Genomic DNA, 17,934 nt, shown 5'->3' with positions numbered 1-17,934 from the left:
ATAAATACAAACCCTCTTTCATGTGTAAGAATCACGCAAGCAGGTATGTACCAAAGTATGTAAACACAAACCCACTAACACAGCTAAAGCAAGGAGACAACGAGTTCTCTCCATACCCACAAAGTAAACAGGCTTATGCGGACCTTGTTATTGCTACCATGGTGTCTCTGCCAGTATCTAGGGAAGGGCTGTAGAGGTATCAGGGGAGAAGGTCAGCTGACTGTCAGAGCAGGAAGTGTGTGCTCCTTCTCTTTTGAGTTCAGACTCTCGAAGGACACCAGGGAATGGATGGTGTTACACAACTGGGTGTTGGCGCAGGCTTAGTATAAAAGGCTCAGCCAGAAGCCCAGCAGGTTGGAAGACCATCGGTCTTCGGCCATGGAGCTCAGCGTGCTCCTTCTCTTTGCTCTGCTCACTGGACTCTTGGTCCTCCTGGCCAGAGGCCGCCCAAAGGCCCATGGCCGCCTCCCGCCTGGCCCCCGTCCTCTGCCCTTCCTGGGGAACCTTCTGCAGATGGACAGAAAAGGCCTGCTCAAATCCTTCCTGAGGGTGAGACTCAGGTGGGTGGGATCTGAGGGTGGCTCCTTGCCTCCGTCCTTGGGGATCATTCACCAGCAGATGTGAGGCACCCTTCTAGGCTCAGGGGTGGGCTGTGGGAAGTTCGGTGAGGAAGGGATGTGGAGCTGAAGTGTGGTGGATCAGGCAGTCAGAGGTGTCCCTTGCTCATATGGAAGTGTGTGGGCACTGTCCCTGGAGAGGGTAGGCGGGCATGAAGAGGTGTCTGGGTGTGAGCCAGGGGTATAGAAATCCCTGCTCCTCTGTCCCCTTCTCCCAAGGCAGAGACTTGGGAGAGAGGGAGAAAAGAGGTGGTAGTACCTGTCAATAGGTTTCTCCTCTGGCAACAAAAGCTGACAAAGATTAGTCCCAGCCAGCGCCAGACAAAGAGGAGGAGGGAGGGAGAATGGAACGAGAGGCCAAGTCCAAAGTTCTTACTAATCATAAACATTAATGTGCAATGAGTAGCTGACACTGGAGTGTTTACCAGGTCCTGTATCACTGCTCTCTAGGCATGATTTCCTGATTGATGATCTATTCATGTATTAATAATGTAATCCGTGGGCTTCCCAGGTGGTGCAGTGGTAAAGAATCTGCCTGTCAGTGGGTTCGAATCCTCGGTTGGGAATATCCCTTGGAGTAGGAAATGGCAACCCACTCCAGTAGTCTTGCCTGGAAAATTCCATGGACAGAGGAGCCTGAGGGGCTACAGTCCATGGGGCTGCAAGGAGTCAGATGTGACCGAGCAACCGAGCACATGCACCATGTAATCTACACCTGTGAGCCCACATCCCAACAGGTTAGGCTTAGGGAACACTTGACAGTAACTTCCAGCAGCCCCAGGTGCCTCTGTCCCCTCCCCCCAAACCTGCAGTGACCACACTCCTGAGTCTTGGGCTTGTCATCTGTTTAATTTTTGTTGTTGCTGAGCTCCGCTGGTTCTTTGTTGTGGTGTGCAAACTTCTTCTAGTTGTGGTGTGCCAGGTTCACTTGCTGTAGCCCATGGGCTCTAGAGTGTGCAGGCTCAGAGCTCAAGCGCTCTCTAGTTGCAGCCCTCCAGTTTAGTTCCTCTGTGGCATGTGGGATCTTAGTTTCCCGACCAGGGATCGAAACTGTGTCCTCTGCATTGGAAACTGGATTTTTAACCACTGGACCACCCTTTGATTTTAAGGGAGAGTGTTTTATCACAGACGTGGAGCCCCCAATTGGGTATTATTTCATTTTCATCACAAGGGTAAACACCACGACTTTTGTGGAAACACCTGGACTTAGTTTCTTCACTCAGAACTATGTGGCTAGGATTTATTTGTATCGTGGAGGGAATTCATCAGGTCTCGGTTACAGCACCTCGTGGGCCAGAAGAGGTGTCACCCTCACCTTAGAGAAATAGATAGTGAGGGCAGCCCAGGGAAGGCACTGGTCCGTACTTACACCCTGGGACTTCACAGAGGGGATGTGCGAGTCCAGCATGGAGGCCTTTTCTTCTCCTTCATAGACGGAAGTGCCTAACACTTTGTTATTTTATTTATTGTTATCACATGCATACTCAGTTGTGTCCGACTCTTTGTGACCCCATGGACTGTAGACTGGCAGGCTGCTCTGTCCATGGGATTCTCCAGGCAGGAATACTGGTGTGGGTTGCCATGTTCTACTCCAGGGGATCTTCCCCACCCAGGGATCAAAACCCCTTCTCCTGGGTCTCCTGACAACTTGGGGATCACTAAATCCTTTGGGAGTTTAAGGCACAATGGATCCCCTCCCCCACAAATATTCACAGATATTTTGCATAAATTTTTGCTAGCTCCAGACCCCCTAAATCTCTTCTATAGTCCTCGCAAGGATCCTCTGTGTGTCCGTGATCCTCTTTTTTCCGGGTCCTGTCATGTGGGCATGTGGGATCTTAATTCCCCAACCAGGGATTGAACTCGTGCCCCCTACAGTGGGAGCTTGGAATTCCAACCACTGGGCCACCAGGGAATTTCCCCATGATCCTCCATTCTCATTGCGTCTTTGGAGAGAGAGAGAGAGGTTGAGAGAGACAGATGGAGGGAGGGAGAGAAAGAGGTCGTAGGTTAGTAGGTGTCATGATTTATTTCCAAATCCTCTGGAGTCAGACAGATGAGGGTTTGTGTTCCAGATTCAACTCTTACTCATTGAATCTTAGCTTCTCTTCAGCAAGATGAGGTCGTGATGATAAGAATGCCTGCCTCATAAGAGAGTTGTGAGGACTAGACAGTGCATAGAGCTTGGTATACAGCAAGTGCTCATTAATACTCAATCTATTCATTCATTCAATGGTAACTTACTGGGCACCTTCTGTGTGTCAGAAAATGTTCTGGGCATTGGTGGTGTGGCATTAGGGCACACAAACAGAGAAGGACATATTAGGTTGGTAAGAACTGTGATTAAAATAAAGCAAGGTGATATTCTCAAGAGTGGCGGGAGCTACAAACCAGGGCTCTGTGACAACCTGGAGCAGTGGGGTGGGGCGGGAGGTGGGAAGGAGGTTCAAGAGGGAGGGGACATAGGTGTACCTACGACTGATTCATGTTGACATATGGCAGAAATCAACATAATGTTGTAAAGTCATTATCCTCTGATTAAAAATAAATATATATATTTTAAAAGTGACAGGAGTTCCTTGAAGCTACTTTAGAATGAGTGGCGAAGGAAAGGCTCCATCTTGCCTTGTTGCTGAACAGACACCCTGAAAGATGCCTGTGGAAGATATCAATGAGCGACAGGTATCAGTTCCAAAACTCAGAAGCAGGAGCAAGCTCAGCATGTTTGGGGAGCCACAGGGAACCTGGATCTGTGCAATCAAAGGATCTGTGTGTGTGTGGGTGGAGATATCAGAGGGGTAATGGGGCAACATCATGGGGGCTCTGTCCACTATGGGGAAACTTCAGGTCTTACTTTCAGGGTAGTAGGAGTGCTAGATGGTTTGACACAGGTTAGGGATATTAATCAATTTACCTTTTAATCAGACAGCTCTGGTTTCAAGATAGGGTGGGGTGTGTAGTGAAAGGATTGTGGGTAACACAGGAAAGGAAGTTTGCAGAGATCACTGTGAGAGAGTTTTCAATACACTTAACCTTTTTATAATTTTAAGTCAACTTTTTAAATCAATTTTTGAAATGGCGGTATCGTTGATTTACCAAGTTTTGCTGATTTCTGCTGTAGAGCAAAGTGATTCAGTTGCACATATATATGCATTCCTTTTTAAAAATCTTCTTTTCCATTATGATTTATCTCAGGATATTGAATATAGTTCCCTGTGCTATACAATAGGACTTGATTGTCTATCCATTCCATATGTAAAAGCTTACATCTGCTATGCCCCACCTCCCACTCCATTCACATGGCCTCCCCCTTGACAACAACTGTTTCTGTTTCCTAGGGATGTTCATTTGTGTCATATTTGTTTCATTTGTGTCACTTTTTCTTTCTTTTTTACACTGTTACCTTAATTTAATTATTATTTCTTTGGCCACGTTGTGCAGCATGCAGAGTCTTAGTTCCCTGACTGTGTCATAGTTTAGATTCCACATATAAGTGATATCATATGCTGTTTGTCTTTCTTGTTCTGTAAGTCAATTTGTAATTGAAGTTTAACCTTTAGGGTAAAGTACACAAATCCTGAGTGCTCAGTTCAGTGAATTTTCTCAAATGAAGATACTAATAGAGTTGACGTACAGATACGTAAGAACTTGGCTCATGCCCAGAAACCTTCTTCAGTCCCCCTTCCAGTCACTACCCTCCTATTATTCTGACACCATAAGTTCCTGTTATCTGTTTCTGAATTTCATATAAATACAATTATGGCATAGGAACTCTTCTGGGTCTAGTTGCTTTCACTCCACATTGCATCTGTGAGTTTCATTCTTGTTGCTTGCAGCAGTGGTTTGTTCATTTTCATGGTTGCATAGTATCCACGATATGAATTCATCACTAGTTGTTTATTCCCTATGTTGCAGAGCATTTTATTATAAGGCATCTATGAATCTCCTTGTGTTTTATTTTGCTGAGCACTTGTATGCATTTTAGTTGAGTGTGTTTCTGGGAATGAAGTGGCTGAGTTACTCAGCATACATGCCTCCAGCTTCAACAAATACTGTTGAGCTGTTGGCCCAGTGGCAAGACTTGATGTTATGACTTTTTCAAATTTCATGATAACCCCCAGAAGGCCATCACTTTACCTTCATGCCTCCCAAGTGGTTGGGTGGTTCTCTGGGCAAATTGCCAGGAGGCAGATGGGGGCTGAAGGTGGGTCACAAGAAGGATGGTTTTTTAAAAAATATTTAATTTATTTTGCTTGTGCTAGGTCTTAGCTGCTTTTCACTGCAGCATGCAAATGCTTAGTGGGGTCCAGTTCCCTGAGCAGGGATTGAACGTGGGCCCCTGCATTGGGAGCTCGGAGTCGTAGCCAGTGGACCACCAGGGAAGTTCCAAGAAGGATGATTCTTTAGTTGAGATGCCAGGGAGATCTCACCAGATTCAACTAATATCACCTGCTGCTGCTAAGTCGCTTCAGTCGTGTCCGACTCTGTGCGACCCCATGGACGGCGGCCCACCAGGCTCCCCCGTCCCTGGGATTCTCCAGGCAAGAACACTGGAGTGGGTTGCCATTTCCTTCTCCAATGCATGAAAGTGAAAAGTGAAAGAGAAGTTGCTCAGTCCTGTCCAACTCTCAGCGACCCCATGGACTGCAGCCCACCAGGCTCCTCCGTCCATGGGATTTTCCAGGCAAGAGTACTGGAGTGGGGTGCCATTGCCTTCTCCACCTGGGCTTGGGTGAAATTAAATAGGAATATTTAACCATCTGTGCTTCTTAGGGGGCTTTCCAGGTGGTGCTAGTGGTAAAGAACCCACTTGTCAATGCAGGAGATGTAAGAGACGTTGGTTCGATCCCTGGGTCAGAAAGATCCCCTGGAGGAGAGCATGGAACCCACCCCAGTATTCTTGCCTCAAGAATCCTATGGATAGAGGAGTCTGGCGGACTATGGTCCATAGGATCGTAAAGAGTTGGACACAACTGAAGTGACTTAGCACACACACGCTGCTTAAGACACCAACCAAGCCGAACACTGTGGACTGGGCTGGATCATGGGTTAATCTTTTAATCGCTGGGTTCTGGGAAGCAAAAAGGCAGACTAGGGTGTAAGGTCTTGGGGCAGTGGCTAGTTATTAATCTATATGCAAGTGTTTAATTACCAATCTATATATAAGTGTTTTAGGGCTTCCTTGGTGGCTCAGATGGTAAAGAGTTTGCTTGCAATACAGGAGACCCAGGTTTGATCCCTGGGTTGGGAAGATCCCCTGGAGAAGGGCATGGCAACCCATTCCAGTATTCTTGCCTGGAGAATTCCATGGATAGAGAAGTCTGGTGAGCTACAGTCTATGGGGTCACAAAGAGTCAGAAACAACTGACTAACACACACACACACACAAGTGTTTTACTGGTTTAAAACTGGAGATGGCGACAGAGGTGCATACTGACTAATAGCAACACTGGCTGTGGGTGTGCTTGGCAGTTCCAACAGAAATATGGGGATGTCTTCACGGTGTACCTGGGGCCAAGGCCAGTGGTCATAATATGTGGGACAGAGGCCATTCGGGAGGCCCTGGTGGACCAGGCCGAGGTCTTCTCTGGCCGAGCGAAGATCGCCGTTGTTGACCCAATTTTCCAGGGATATGGTAAGGACCTCAGGGCCACTGGGAAGGGACAGGGGATGGAGGATGGGGATTGGGGTGCATGAGGCTGGGAAGGGAAGGGAAAGGGTGGAGCGGGACCCAGAGTCTCCTTGAAAATTCCTCTGCAACCCAAGCCTCTCCTAAACCCCAGGTGTTGTCTTTGCCAATGGGGAACGTTGGAAGGCCCTTCGGCGATTCTCTCTGGCCACCATGAGGGACTTCGGGATGGGAAAGCGGAGCGTGGAGGAGCGGATTCAGGACGAGGCTCAGTGTCTGGTGGAGGAGCTTCGGAAATCCCAGGGTGAGCCCTGGGGCGGGGGTGGGCAGGAGAGAAACACGGGAAGCTGCGAGAGGACTGTAGCCCAAAGAGAGAGGGTATAGTTGGGCAGAGAGAGAGATGTAGAGACAGAGAGGAGACAGAGCTTGGGAGACCGTCAGAGGAGCAGGGACAGAGAGAGGGGCAGAGAGAAGGGGCAGAGGTGGGTAGGTGAGAAATGCAGGGGCAGGAGAGATACAGAAGTGTAGTGTCAAGAGGAACTCGAAGATGACTCAGACAGTAAATAGCACGTTAATTGCCTGTGTTCAAGGGAACCAGTTCATGGTCTGATTGTATCTGTCAAGGGCCAAAATGTGACTTCAGTAAAAAGACAGTAAAGAGAGAAAAAGAGAAAACTACAGATTTTTTTTTCTTAAAAGGACAAACTGTGTTTTCCTTTCTTTGGGTGAACAACTGGCAGTGAGCAAGGGGGGCAGTCAGGGTTTTCTGCTCTTAGGAAGTCAGGTGGGCACTTCCGGTGGGTTTAGGATTCCTCAGAAACGTGTGTCTGAGACATAGAGGTGACAAGATGCTTTCTTAAGAGATTTTGAGACATAAATGGAGAGTTTGGGAAGAAGAGGCAGAGCCACAGGGAGCTATAGAGGTATAAGGACGAAGGGACTCAGAAGGGAGACCAGAGGAGACAGAGGGATTCGGATGGAGACACAGAGAGGAAGAAAGAGAGAGATGGAGGGACTGAGCCAAAAAGAGAAGAGACTCAGAGAGGCAGGAAGGAGCAACGGCAGAGAGAAACTGAGGCACGAAGGTTAGAGAGAGACAGACAGGCTCAGGAAAGGGTGTGCAAGGGAACAAGAGATGATGGCCAGGCGAGACCCAGGGAGAGAGACTGCACTGACCTGACACTCCTGGGTGCACAGCCCACCCTCCCTCTGACTGGGGTGAGCTTGGCACATCTAAACATCAACAATCAAGTGCAGAACAGTTCCTAAAAGACCAGAGAACTCTAGAGGTGGACAAAAAAGATGGCAGGGGGTGGGGCGCAGGGTGGACAGTTAAGGAACCAGGAGAACAGAGCTTTGTAAATGGCACATGCAATTGATTGAACACCTGCTCTGCACCTTCTTCACAGGACTGAGATGAGAATTTAATACAATAATATGTGAAGTGCTTAGAATAGGGCCTGGCACAACTTCCAGGCTAGCGAGTGTTGGCTGTTATGATGTGTGTGTGGTTTTTTTTTTTTTTCCCTTTATTCATTGTGACTGAGTGACAGAGGAGAGTCACACAGAGACAGCTCCCCAGGCATTTGAGTCTGTGCCCTGTCACCCACTCCTTTCCCTCTAGGAGCCCTCCAGGATCCCGTCTTCTACTTCCACTGCATCACCGCCAACATCATCTGCTCCATTGTCTTTGGAAAACGCTTTGACTACAGAGATCCTGAGTTCCTGAGGCTGCTGGAGTTGTTATTCCAATCTTTCGTGCTCATCAGCTCCCTGTCCAGCCAGGTCTGAGAGGGCAGAGCTCGAGTGGACATCCAGGCAGGGGAGAGGGGTGATTTGCTTTTGTGAACCGGAAATGCAGCTTCCAGCCAGAAGAGGGGCAAAGACAACACATAGAGAGAGAGAGAGAGACAGGGACACAGAGACCTGGGGGAAGGGAGAGATGGTGAGACAAGAACTGAGAGAGTAAGAGGAAGAAAAGGGAGTAATGGAGGAGGGAGAAACAGAAAGAGGAATCAAAGACACACACATGAACATGCTCCTCTTTTAAAACAAAATGATAAAGTTTGTCTTTCCCAATTAACCTAGAAATACCCCTATTGTGAAAAGTGAAAGTGTTAGTACCTCAGTCGTGTCTGACTCTGTGATCGCAAGGACTGTAGCCTGCCAGGCTCCTCTGTCCGTGCAGTTCTCCAGGCATGAATGCTGGAAGGGGTTGCATTTCCTCCTCCAGGGGATCTTCCCGACCCAGGGATCTAACCCAGACAGATTGTAGGCAGATTCTTTACCTTCTGGGCCACCAGGGAAGCCCCACCCCTATTGTATGTTAAGTTAAAAAGTGAAACTTCAGAAAAGTCTGCCTGGCTGTTGTTCTCAACCAAAAGTGCAGGTCAGAGTCACAGGAACGAATATCAAAAATACAAATTCCCATGACCTCCTAGTGGAGAGTCAGGCCTGGAAAATCTGGAAGGAGCTTCAGATGAGTACTTGCACAAGTCCAACATGGGGTTTCAATTTTCTCCTCTCACAGAGAACCACAGAGAGGGGAAAAGTCTGAAAGGAGATCTGCCGAACAGTTAACCATGTTATCTCTAGAAGGATAGGTGAAGGAGGAATTCCACATTATAATTTATACTATCCTGCATTTTTTGCAATTGTTGGCAACAAGTTAGATGTTACATTTCTCATTAGGCAAAGCAATAGACATATGCTCCCAAATAGTCAGCAGCTTCATTCTGTGTAAGCATCATGATATCAACGCCTGACACAGCAAGGATGATGCAACAGGTGGAAAGAGACAGAGAGAGGTTTGAGCAGAACAGATAAAATGGCTGGGGTAGGCAGGGACAGGCCAGAGGGTGGATGAGCAGGAGACCCATGGAGATGAGGAGAGGTGGAAAGGAGAGAGAGACAGGTGGGCGAGAGACTAACAAGAAGACACAAGGAGAGGGGGAAGGATGCAGAAAGAGAAAAATGTGATCTCTTACACAAAGGAGACACAGAAGCAGTGAGTGAGGGGCTCAGATACAGAGTAAGAGCCAGAGGGAGACAGAGGCTGAGAGGTGGAGAGAGAGACAGAGACAGGGAGACCAAGATACCCCAGAGAGGCAGAGAGAGATGGAGAGAGAGACAGGAAAACAGAGATCCTTGTGAAGGTACTGGGGGCCAGAAGGGCTGTCCCTCCCTGTGACTGGCTAGCTCAACCCGGCAAGGGCCTCACAGCCCTTTCTCTCCCGCAGCTGTTCGAGCTCTACTCCAGCTTCTTGAAGTACTTTCCTGGCTCACACAGGCAAATCTACAAAAACCTGCAGGAAATCAACGTCTTCATTGGCCGCAGTGTGGAGCAGCACCGTGAGACCCTCGACCCCAACGCCCCCCGGGATTTCATTGACTGCTACCTGCTCCGCATGGAAAAAGTGGGATTTGGGAGAGGCAATGGGGGTGCAAGGGAGGAGAACAAAAGATGCAGAGTGAGAAGGGACGGGAAAGGAGTAGAGCAGTGGCGGGAGGGAGAGGGAAGGGGAGATTCGGAAGGGAGCAGAGGGAGAGAGGAAAGAGCGGGGAGATGGTAGTGAGGAGACAGAGGTACGGGAAATACAGGACAAGGGGGAAAACTACAGCAGCTGGTGAAAAAGTCACAGAGGCAGAAAGAGACTGGGAGAGGAAGGGGGACAAACACACCAAAGAGATGCAAGATGATTGAAACAGAGCAAGACAGAGCAAAGAGTGATTGAGACCGAGATAGAGAGATGGTGGGACACACAGAGCATAGAGGAAAGGGGGAAGGGCCAGACGGTGTGAGACCCAGAACCAGGTGGAGGGACCCGGAGAGAAGAGGGGTGGACAGCAGGGCCCCCGGCCTCCCCTGATGTGAACCCCACCCATCTGGTTTCAGGATAAGTCCAACCCCCAAAGCCAGTTCGATCATCAGAACCTCATCATGTCTGTTCTGTCTCTCTTCTTTGCTGGCACGGAGACAACCAGCACCACGCTCCGCTATGGGTTCCTGCTCATGCTCAAATACCCCCACATCACAGGTGGGTGAGCTGGGGGCAGACACTGGGGAGGGGGTTCTGACCCCTTTGCAGGTACAGAAATGGGGCTAGAGGTCTTTGGTGAATGAGAGAGGCAGCATCCCCCTCTTATACCAGGAGCCCTGAGGGTTGTTTTGGTTTTTGTTTTTCACTTGGCCCCTGACCAGGGATGGAATTTGCACCTCATGCTGTGGCAGTGTGCAGTCTTAACCACTGGACCACCAGGGAAGTCCCCCGAGCAGTGCAGGTCTTGAATGATCTACCCAACTAAGCCAGCCCTGTTGGTAGAAGGATTAATGAAGAATCTGTCAATTTGGGGAGTTCCCTGGAGGTCCAGTGGTTAGGACTCAGTGCTTTCACTACCATGGCCCTGGGTTCAATCCCCGGTCAGGAAACTAAGATTTGGCAAGTAGTGCAGCATCACCAAAAAAAAAAAAAAAAAAAATCTGTCAATCTGTTTTCTCACTGTTTTTCCTATCATTTAAAGATTGACCCATCATTTATCCATCTGTCCTTTCAACTCATCAATCAACCTGTGCACTCAGATTCTTTCATCTATGACTCATCTAGGATATATATATCCATGCTTTATTTGGACAAGCTGATTCATCTGTTGATCATTTGAAATAGCAATTCATTGAATGAACTGTTTGTCACTGATTCATCTGTTCCTTCATTCATTCATCCATCCATCTGTTTTTCTAAAACTAGGTTACCTACCTTAATCCTTCCATCGCTTGTTTTTCACTTCATCCTTCATCCATCTATCTTTTCATTTATTTATTTAATAATTCACTCATTTATTCACCTTGATTTATACATCTATCATTCAGTCCATCCAACCACCCACTTATTCCTCTGTTTACCTGTTCCTTTAAATGTATTCATTCACAATGTTCTTCCATAAATTTAGCCATCCAGCCACTCATATGAGTTATTGGTTCATCAAGTTCATTTATTTATTTGTCTATGGATCATTTAGTAATAAATTAATCTTTGATAAGTTAATAATACATCCATTCATTAGCATTCTTCCATTTACCAGTCTTTCCATTCATGAATTGATCTACTGCTTGATGTATTTATTTATTTATCCAGTTGTTCATGGGTTAATCCACTGATGTGTTTTACAATTATATTCCTGAGGACCTAGCACAGTGCCTCATCTATAATATACACACAATAAATATTAGTTCATTTTCTACTCATCTTAGAGGAGGAACTTTGATAGGTTCATAGCTTTGGGTTTTTAGTCTGAAATTCTGAGCAAAACTGGGGTTCACGTGTGTGTGTTTGCTTGTGTATGTTGGGAGAAAATCCATAATATTCATTAGATATTAAAGAGTGAAAATTCTTGTAGTTTTCCCATTGCTCCTCCCACCCCAGGCTGGTTACTCAGAGGGGTGTCAATGACCTAACCATTTCCTATATGTTTTCTGGGCTCATTGGCCTGGAAATGAACAGACCAATGTTCATAGAACATTGAACTGTGTTCCAACATAGGAATATAAATGAGGTTCACTGGTCCCATTCTTCTGTGCAGAGAGAATCCAAAAGGAGATTGACCAGGTGATTGGCTCATATCGCCCTCCAGCCCTGGATGACAGAGCCCAAATGCCATACACGGACGCAGTCATCCATGAGATTCAGAGATTTGCGGACCTCATCCCCATTGGTGTGCCCCACATGGTCACTAAAGACACTCATTTCCGAGGGTACATACTTCCCAAGGTATAACACCTCACTGGGCTCCCATCTCTACCTTGTGTGGGTCTCCTGGGTTCTCCTTCATCTGCCAACATTGACCTCTTTTTGGTTTTATCACTCACCCTTGGTTCATTATGTGTAGGGGTGGGTTGGGGAGGAAATGGCGATATCTTTCAATCTTGTGACCCTCCCTCAGGGCACAGAAGTCTATCCCGTCCTGAGCTCTGCTCTCCATGAATCGTGTTACTTTGAGAAACCAGATGACTTCAACCCTGACCACTTTCTGGATGCCAACGGGGTAGTGAAGAAAAATGATGCTTTTATGCCCTTCTCCATAGGTAAGCTGGGCCTGCATTCCAGACTGCAGGTGCCGTGACCTCTTGAAGACAATCCAAGAGAGGTCTTTGTTCATTGAGCAGTTTCTTTGTGCCAGTTGCTTTACCTGTATTAACTCATCTCATCTTCACACCAACACTAGAGGGGGCTTGAGAACCAAGATCACATCCCAAAGGCACAGCTCTGTAAGGGACACAATTACACCTCTCTACACACAGGCATCAAATCTGTTGAGCACCACTATGAAAGGAACATTTCATCAGAGGTTGAAGATAACGCATCAGACAAGTCATGAAGAGACACAGTTCCTGCCCCAGGAAGTTTACAGTCCAACAAAGGAGATAAGCATGGGTCATAAGGTTACAGAAAAATCTATAATTAAATGAATAAATGTTGCAGTGGGCTTAGAACTCCTTGACTAAAGTAAGTGCTCAGAGGTCAACTCTTATTCATGTAACGAATCGTAATTATGATAACTGCTGTAATGGGGGTTTGGGGAACATCAAATAGGGAATACTGACTACTCCTGGTGGGTCTGTGAGGAAAAGCTTACCCTAAACAGTGTCTTCTAAGCTATGACATCATGCGGGAGTATCAACCAGCCACTGGAAGGCATGTTCTCTCAGAGGGAGAAGCAAGGGCAGAGCCTGAAGGTGGAGATGGCATGGCTCATCTGAAAAAGAACTCAGGAAGACTGGGATGTGGGTTACAGAAGAGAAGGGCAAAGAAGAGATAAGTGAAGAGGAACTAAAGAGCCACTTGATGAGGGTGAAAGAACATTTAAAATATGAAGATCATGGCATCCAGTCCTATCACTTCATGGCAAATAGATGGAGAGAAAGTGGAAACTGGTAGATTTCATTTTCTTGGGCTCCAAAATCACTGCAGATGATGATTGCAGCCATGAAATTAAAAGATGCTTGCTCCTTGGAAGAAAAGCCATGACAAACCTAGATGGTGTATTAAAAATAAGAGACATCACTTTGCAGACAAAGATCCATATAGTCAAAGCTATAGTTTTTCATTAGTCATGTATGGATGTGAGAGATGGACCATAAAGAAGGCTGAACACTGAAGAATGGATGTTTTTGAATTCTGATGCTAGAGAAGACTCTTGAGAGTCCCTTGGACTGCAAGTAGATCAAACCAGTCAATCCTAAAGGAAATCAACCCTGAATATTCATTGGAAGGGCTGATGCTGAAGCTGAAGCTCCAATACTTTGGCCACCTGATGAGAAGAACTGACTTATTTGAAAAGACCCCGATGTTGGGAAAGACTGAGGGCAGGAGGAGAGGAGGGCGACAGAGGATGAGATGGTTGGATAGTATCACTGACTCAATGGACATGAGTTTGAGCAAACTCTCAGTGATGGTAAAGGATAGGGAAGCCTGGCATGCTGCAGTCTGTAGGGTCGCAAAGAGCTGGACACGACTTAGCAACTGAACAAGAAGGGTGAAGAGCTCAGCTGGGTGGGGCCTTGAAGACTGGAAGTCTGAATTTGTTCTGCTGGAACTAGGGAGCCAGGGAGGGTCTTGACCTGCTTTGATTTCACTCTCTCCCTATTCTCTGCTCTTTGACCCCAACCAGAGGAAATCCCAATGCCCAGGTTCTCCTCCTTGGGGAGGAAGGTGGACCCCAGCATCAAGTCCCTAGTTTTGAATCGCACCGGTGACTCCAGTGACTCAGGGCCTCTAGCTCTGCCCAGTGCAATGGCTTCCTCTCTCATTTCTTTCTAAATTTTTGGCTGCGCTGGGTGTTGTGTTGCAGGGGCTCTAGAGCATGTGGACTCAGTAGTTGCTGCACAGGCTCGATTGCAGTATGTGGGAATCTTATTACTAGTTCCCCGACCAGGGATCGAACTAGTTACCCTGCATTGGGAGCTTGGAGTCTTGTCCACTGGATCAGCAGGGGTGGCCCCTCCCTCCTTAGTTCTTCTTCAGTGAGAGCCAGGGGACCTGTGGGGTCTGGGCGGTGGGTGAGGGTCAGTTTCTCCATTAAACAGTCTTGTCCTAAGTTTTAAGAGAGGCAGAGATGTGGCAAACAAAAACAGAGACAGACAGACAGATAAAGATAGAGTGAGTGAGAAACAGAGAGAGAGAGAGACAGAGAAAGACAGGAGAGATAACACTAGAAAGAGACTTAGAGTGAATATGAGGTAATAGAGGGAGGTGGAGAAAGAAGAGGCTGAGAAAGAGTAAGACAGAGAGAGGAAAAGAGAGTGACATAAGCAGCGAGGAAGAAACACTGAAGGAGAGGAAAGGAGAGATTGTGCAGGGAGACTGAAAAAACCAAGGGCACTGAAGGGAGAATCAGACTCAAATAGACAGAGAAAGGGAGTTACATAAGATTCAAGAAGGTGGAACAGGGAAGAGAAAAAGAAAAATACAGTGCCTGGCAGAAGGTATAGACAGAGAAAAAGACTGAGGCAGACGGCCATGGGCAGAGAGAAAGAGCCAGAGGGTGTCCAGTTGCAGAGCCTGAGTAATGGGAAGGAGTGGGTTGGAGGGAGCAGGAGTCAGACTGTTCTTGGAAGAGCGTTGTTGCAGAACCAGTTACAGGAGAAGAATCAGCTGGGAGCACCACTCTGAGTATTGTTATGCTCCTGTGTCTTAACTTCTAAATGAGCCTAGAAGATGTAGACCCTTCTCCAGTTACCTCCAATGGGCATAAAGTCTAACCACTTGGAAGACTTGAGGGGGAATTCCTTGGTCATCCAGGGGTTGACTCTGGGCTTCCACAGCAGGGACTAAAGGTTTGATCATTGGTCAGGGAACTGAGGTTCTCAAAGGCCACTCGGTGCAGCCAAAAAAAATCAAATCAAATTAAATTTTTTTAGAAAGAGAGAGGCTGTCAGGGTCTCAGCCTTTCTTCTGGCTCCTTCCGTTCTCACTTCCCTCCAAGTTCATGGTTTAGAACTGTGGTGGGGGGGATCCATATCCCTCTGAGAATCTCGTGGAAGCTGTCCACTCACATCCCATGACCATCAGTCCTGCACACAATGTTACATACTTTTTTTTTTTTTTAGAACTCCTGGAGCCCATGGCTCCCAGGCTGAGATAAGGAGAAAACACAGAGACATGTAAATATACATAGGGCCAGAGACACACCTGGCATACAAACTCCCCACTACACACACCCAGAAACCAACACAGGTACTCACTACATTTGCCTTTAGTAACAGTCCATCCTAAAGGAGATCAGTCCTGAATATTCATTGGAAGGAGTGATGCTGAAGCTGAAGTTCCAATACTTTGGCCACATGATGAGAAGAACTGACTAATATGAAAAGACCCTGATGCTGGGAAAGATTGAAGGTGGGAGGAGAAGGGGATGACAGAAGATGAGATGGTTGGATTGCATCACTGACTCGATGGACATGAGTTTGGGTAAACTCCGGGACTTGGTGATGGACAGGGAGGCCTGGCGTGCTGCAGTCTATGGGTTGCAAAGAGCTGGACACGACTGAGCGACTGAACTGAACTGAACTGAACTGGTCAGGTCTTCTAAAAATTTTAGAAAACACTAACTTCTTTATCTTCAAAAGAGCCCTACTAGATAGGTACCATTCTTCCCATATTAGGTATGACAGACATGAAAAATATTAAGTCAGAAATATGCACCAGTCTGTATGTGCAGGCAGATGAACACACACATACAGTCAAGCATCCTTCCATTCTCTGGAGCCACAGAACTCTCCGGAAATTGAACAGAAGCTTACAAACTCTGTCCCAGAAAAATGAGCAAGGTACATTCACCCCACAGTTGTCACTGGCTTTCAGAGAGTTTTGAAATCCCTTAAGAGTCTACCGTGACTACAGGTTAAAGGCTAATCCCACACAACTTTGTTGCAATGAACACAGGTGTCTGGGCTTTGGGGTGTGACAAGGCAAAGTATGTGTATCTGCTCCCAATGTACACTGTGATCCGAGATTCTGTGCCTTGTGTCCACATTGTGAACCTCTGTTCTGTCCTCACAGGGAAGCGTATCTGTCTTGGTGAAGGCATTGCCCGCATCGAATTATTCCTCTTCTTCACCACCATCCTCCAGAACTTCTCCGTGGCCAGCCCCGTGGCCCCTGAGGACATCGACCTTACTCCCCAGGAGAGTGGAGTGGGCAACGTGCCCCCAAACTATCGGATCCAGTTCCTGCCCCGTCAAAGAGGCTGAGGGAAGGTGATCAAGGATACCAGGGTCACGTGTGTCTCCACCTTTGGAGAGAGTGGCTCCTGAACTCTCTCCCTGTCTTTCTGCCTCTGGACGGGCTGTGCTCTGAGCGAGCATCCCTCCCCTCCATGGATGCCACCTCCATGGGAAAGTCGCATCTGCATCTCACCTCTTTCCGTCCTTCTGCAGCTCTTCTAAACTCAAGGAGGTGTCTTCCTTTCACCTATTAATAGAATTACACAAGTGATGTATATATATATATATATATATATATATATATATATATATTTGGCTAAATAAATGAGGCAAAGAATGAAAACTTGCCTCAGTATCTCTCGGCATTTCTGCCTCTGAGGCCAGAGCTTACCCAAGTGACTATTCCCATCTTGAGAATAACCACAGCCTCCCTTTGTCCACACCTTGGGCTCCATGATCTGTGCATCCATGAGCTCACTTGAGTCCTTCCAGTAGCCCTATGCAGTGAGTACAATGATCATGCCCATTGTACAGATGAGTAAACAGAGGCCATGCAATGACCAGCATGGTCTGAGGTGACCTGGCTAATGAGTGGAGAAGGGAGATTCACACTCTGGGTCCCTGGCTCTTGAACCCAAACTCTTTACACAGCTCCTCTCTGTCCCTGAGATAGAGTTTAAAATGAAGATGAAGTTCATATCTTGTAACTAACCAATCTCAAGTGTGTAACAAGGTGGCACTTAGTTCATTCACAATCCTGGCCATCACCATCATCTAGTTTCAAACATTTTCATCACCCAGAGGAAAGCCTGGTACCCTTTAGTAGTCATTCCCCATTTTCCCTTGTGCTCAACCCCTGGCAAAATCAAATGCTTGCTGTCTCCATGAATTTGCTATTCTGCACATTTCATATAAACGGATCATGCAATGTGTGTTCTTTCGTGTCTGGATTCTTTCACTTAGTGTGGTGTTTTTGAGGTACATCCATGTTGTAGACCATGGGTTACGCAGAGTGGTCCTCCTTCTTATTTATCTTCCTGCTTCTCCCACCCCCTTCCTCCCATGAAGGACCTCAGCCCACGGCCCCTGAGCTGTGTGGCTCTATACAGGAGTCTTGGATTCCCTGACATCCCCCCTCCAATGCCCCAAGTTGCAAATAAACATCAGAAGCCTGACATCCCTGGGTCTGGTGGTGATCCCTGCCAGCTTACAGATGACTCATTGATTGTCAGATCACTGGAGATCATTCCAGAAGGTGAGAACTGCTTCATCTCAATGCCTGTTCCTTGAGGGAAAACCTATTGTCTTGTTTAACACTCCACGGTCAGCACTTGAGGCAGTGTGTGGTAGGAGACAGGTATCTACAATATTTGCTGATGGATGAATGAAAAAAGCAATGAACCCCTAAACCCAGACCACACGGAGTTAGGTCTTCCATCAGACCCCGCCTCCTCCTCTACACCTCATGC

At 47.2% G+C, this 17,934-nt stretch overlaps 1 protein-coding gene across 1 annotated transcript; it reads left to right on the top strand.

The window, feature by feature from the left end:
• The first annotated feature begins 293 nt into the window (after positions 1 to 293).
• Positions 294 to 17,397, top strand: LOC109573028 (cytochrome P450 2B4-like). The gene is made up of 9 exons (XM_019980232.2): positions 294 to 549; positions 6,090 to 6,252; positions 6,401 to 6,550; positions 7,871 to 8,031; positions 9,486 to 9,662; positions 10,142 to 10,283; positions 11,824 to 12,011; positions 12,184 to 12,325; positions 16,302 to 17,397. The coding sequence occupies exons 1-9, from the start codon at positions 379 to 381 to the stop codon at positions 16,490 to 16,492; spliced, it is 1,485 nt and encodes a 494-aa protein (XP_019835791.1). The 5' UTR covers positions 294 to 378; the 3' UTR covers positions 16,493 to 17,397.
• The last annotated feature ends 537 nt before the right edge of the window (positions 17,398 to 17,934 follow it).

This window comes from Bos indicus, chromosome 18 (assembly GCF_029378745.1).
Source record: "Bos indicus isolate NIAB-ARS_2022 breed Sahiwal x Tharparkar chromosome 18, NIAB-ARS_B.indTharparkar_mat_pri_1.0, whole genome shotgun sequence".
Lineage (NCBI taxonomy): Eukaryota > Metazoa > Chordata > Mammalia > Artiodactyla > Bovidae > Bos > Bos indicus.
The sequence above is the reverse complement of the archived record's forward strand: the minus strand, read 5'-3'. Positions and strand labels throughout refer to the sequence as shown.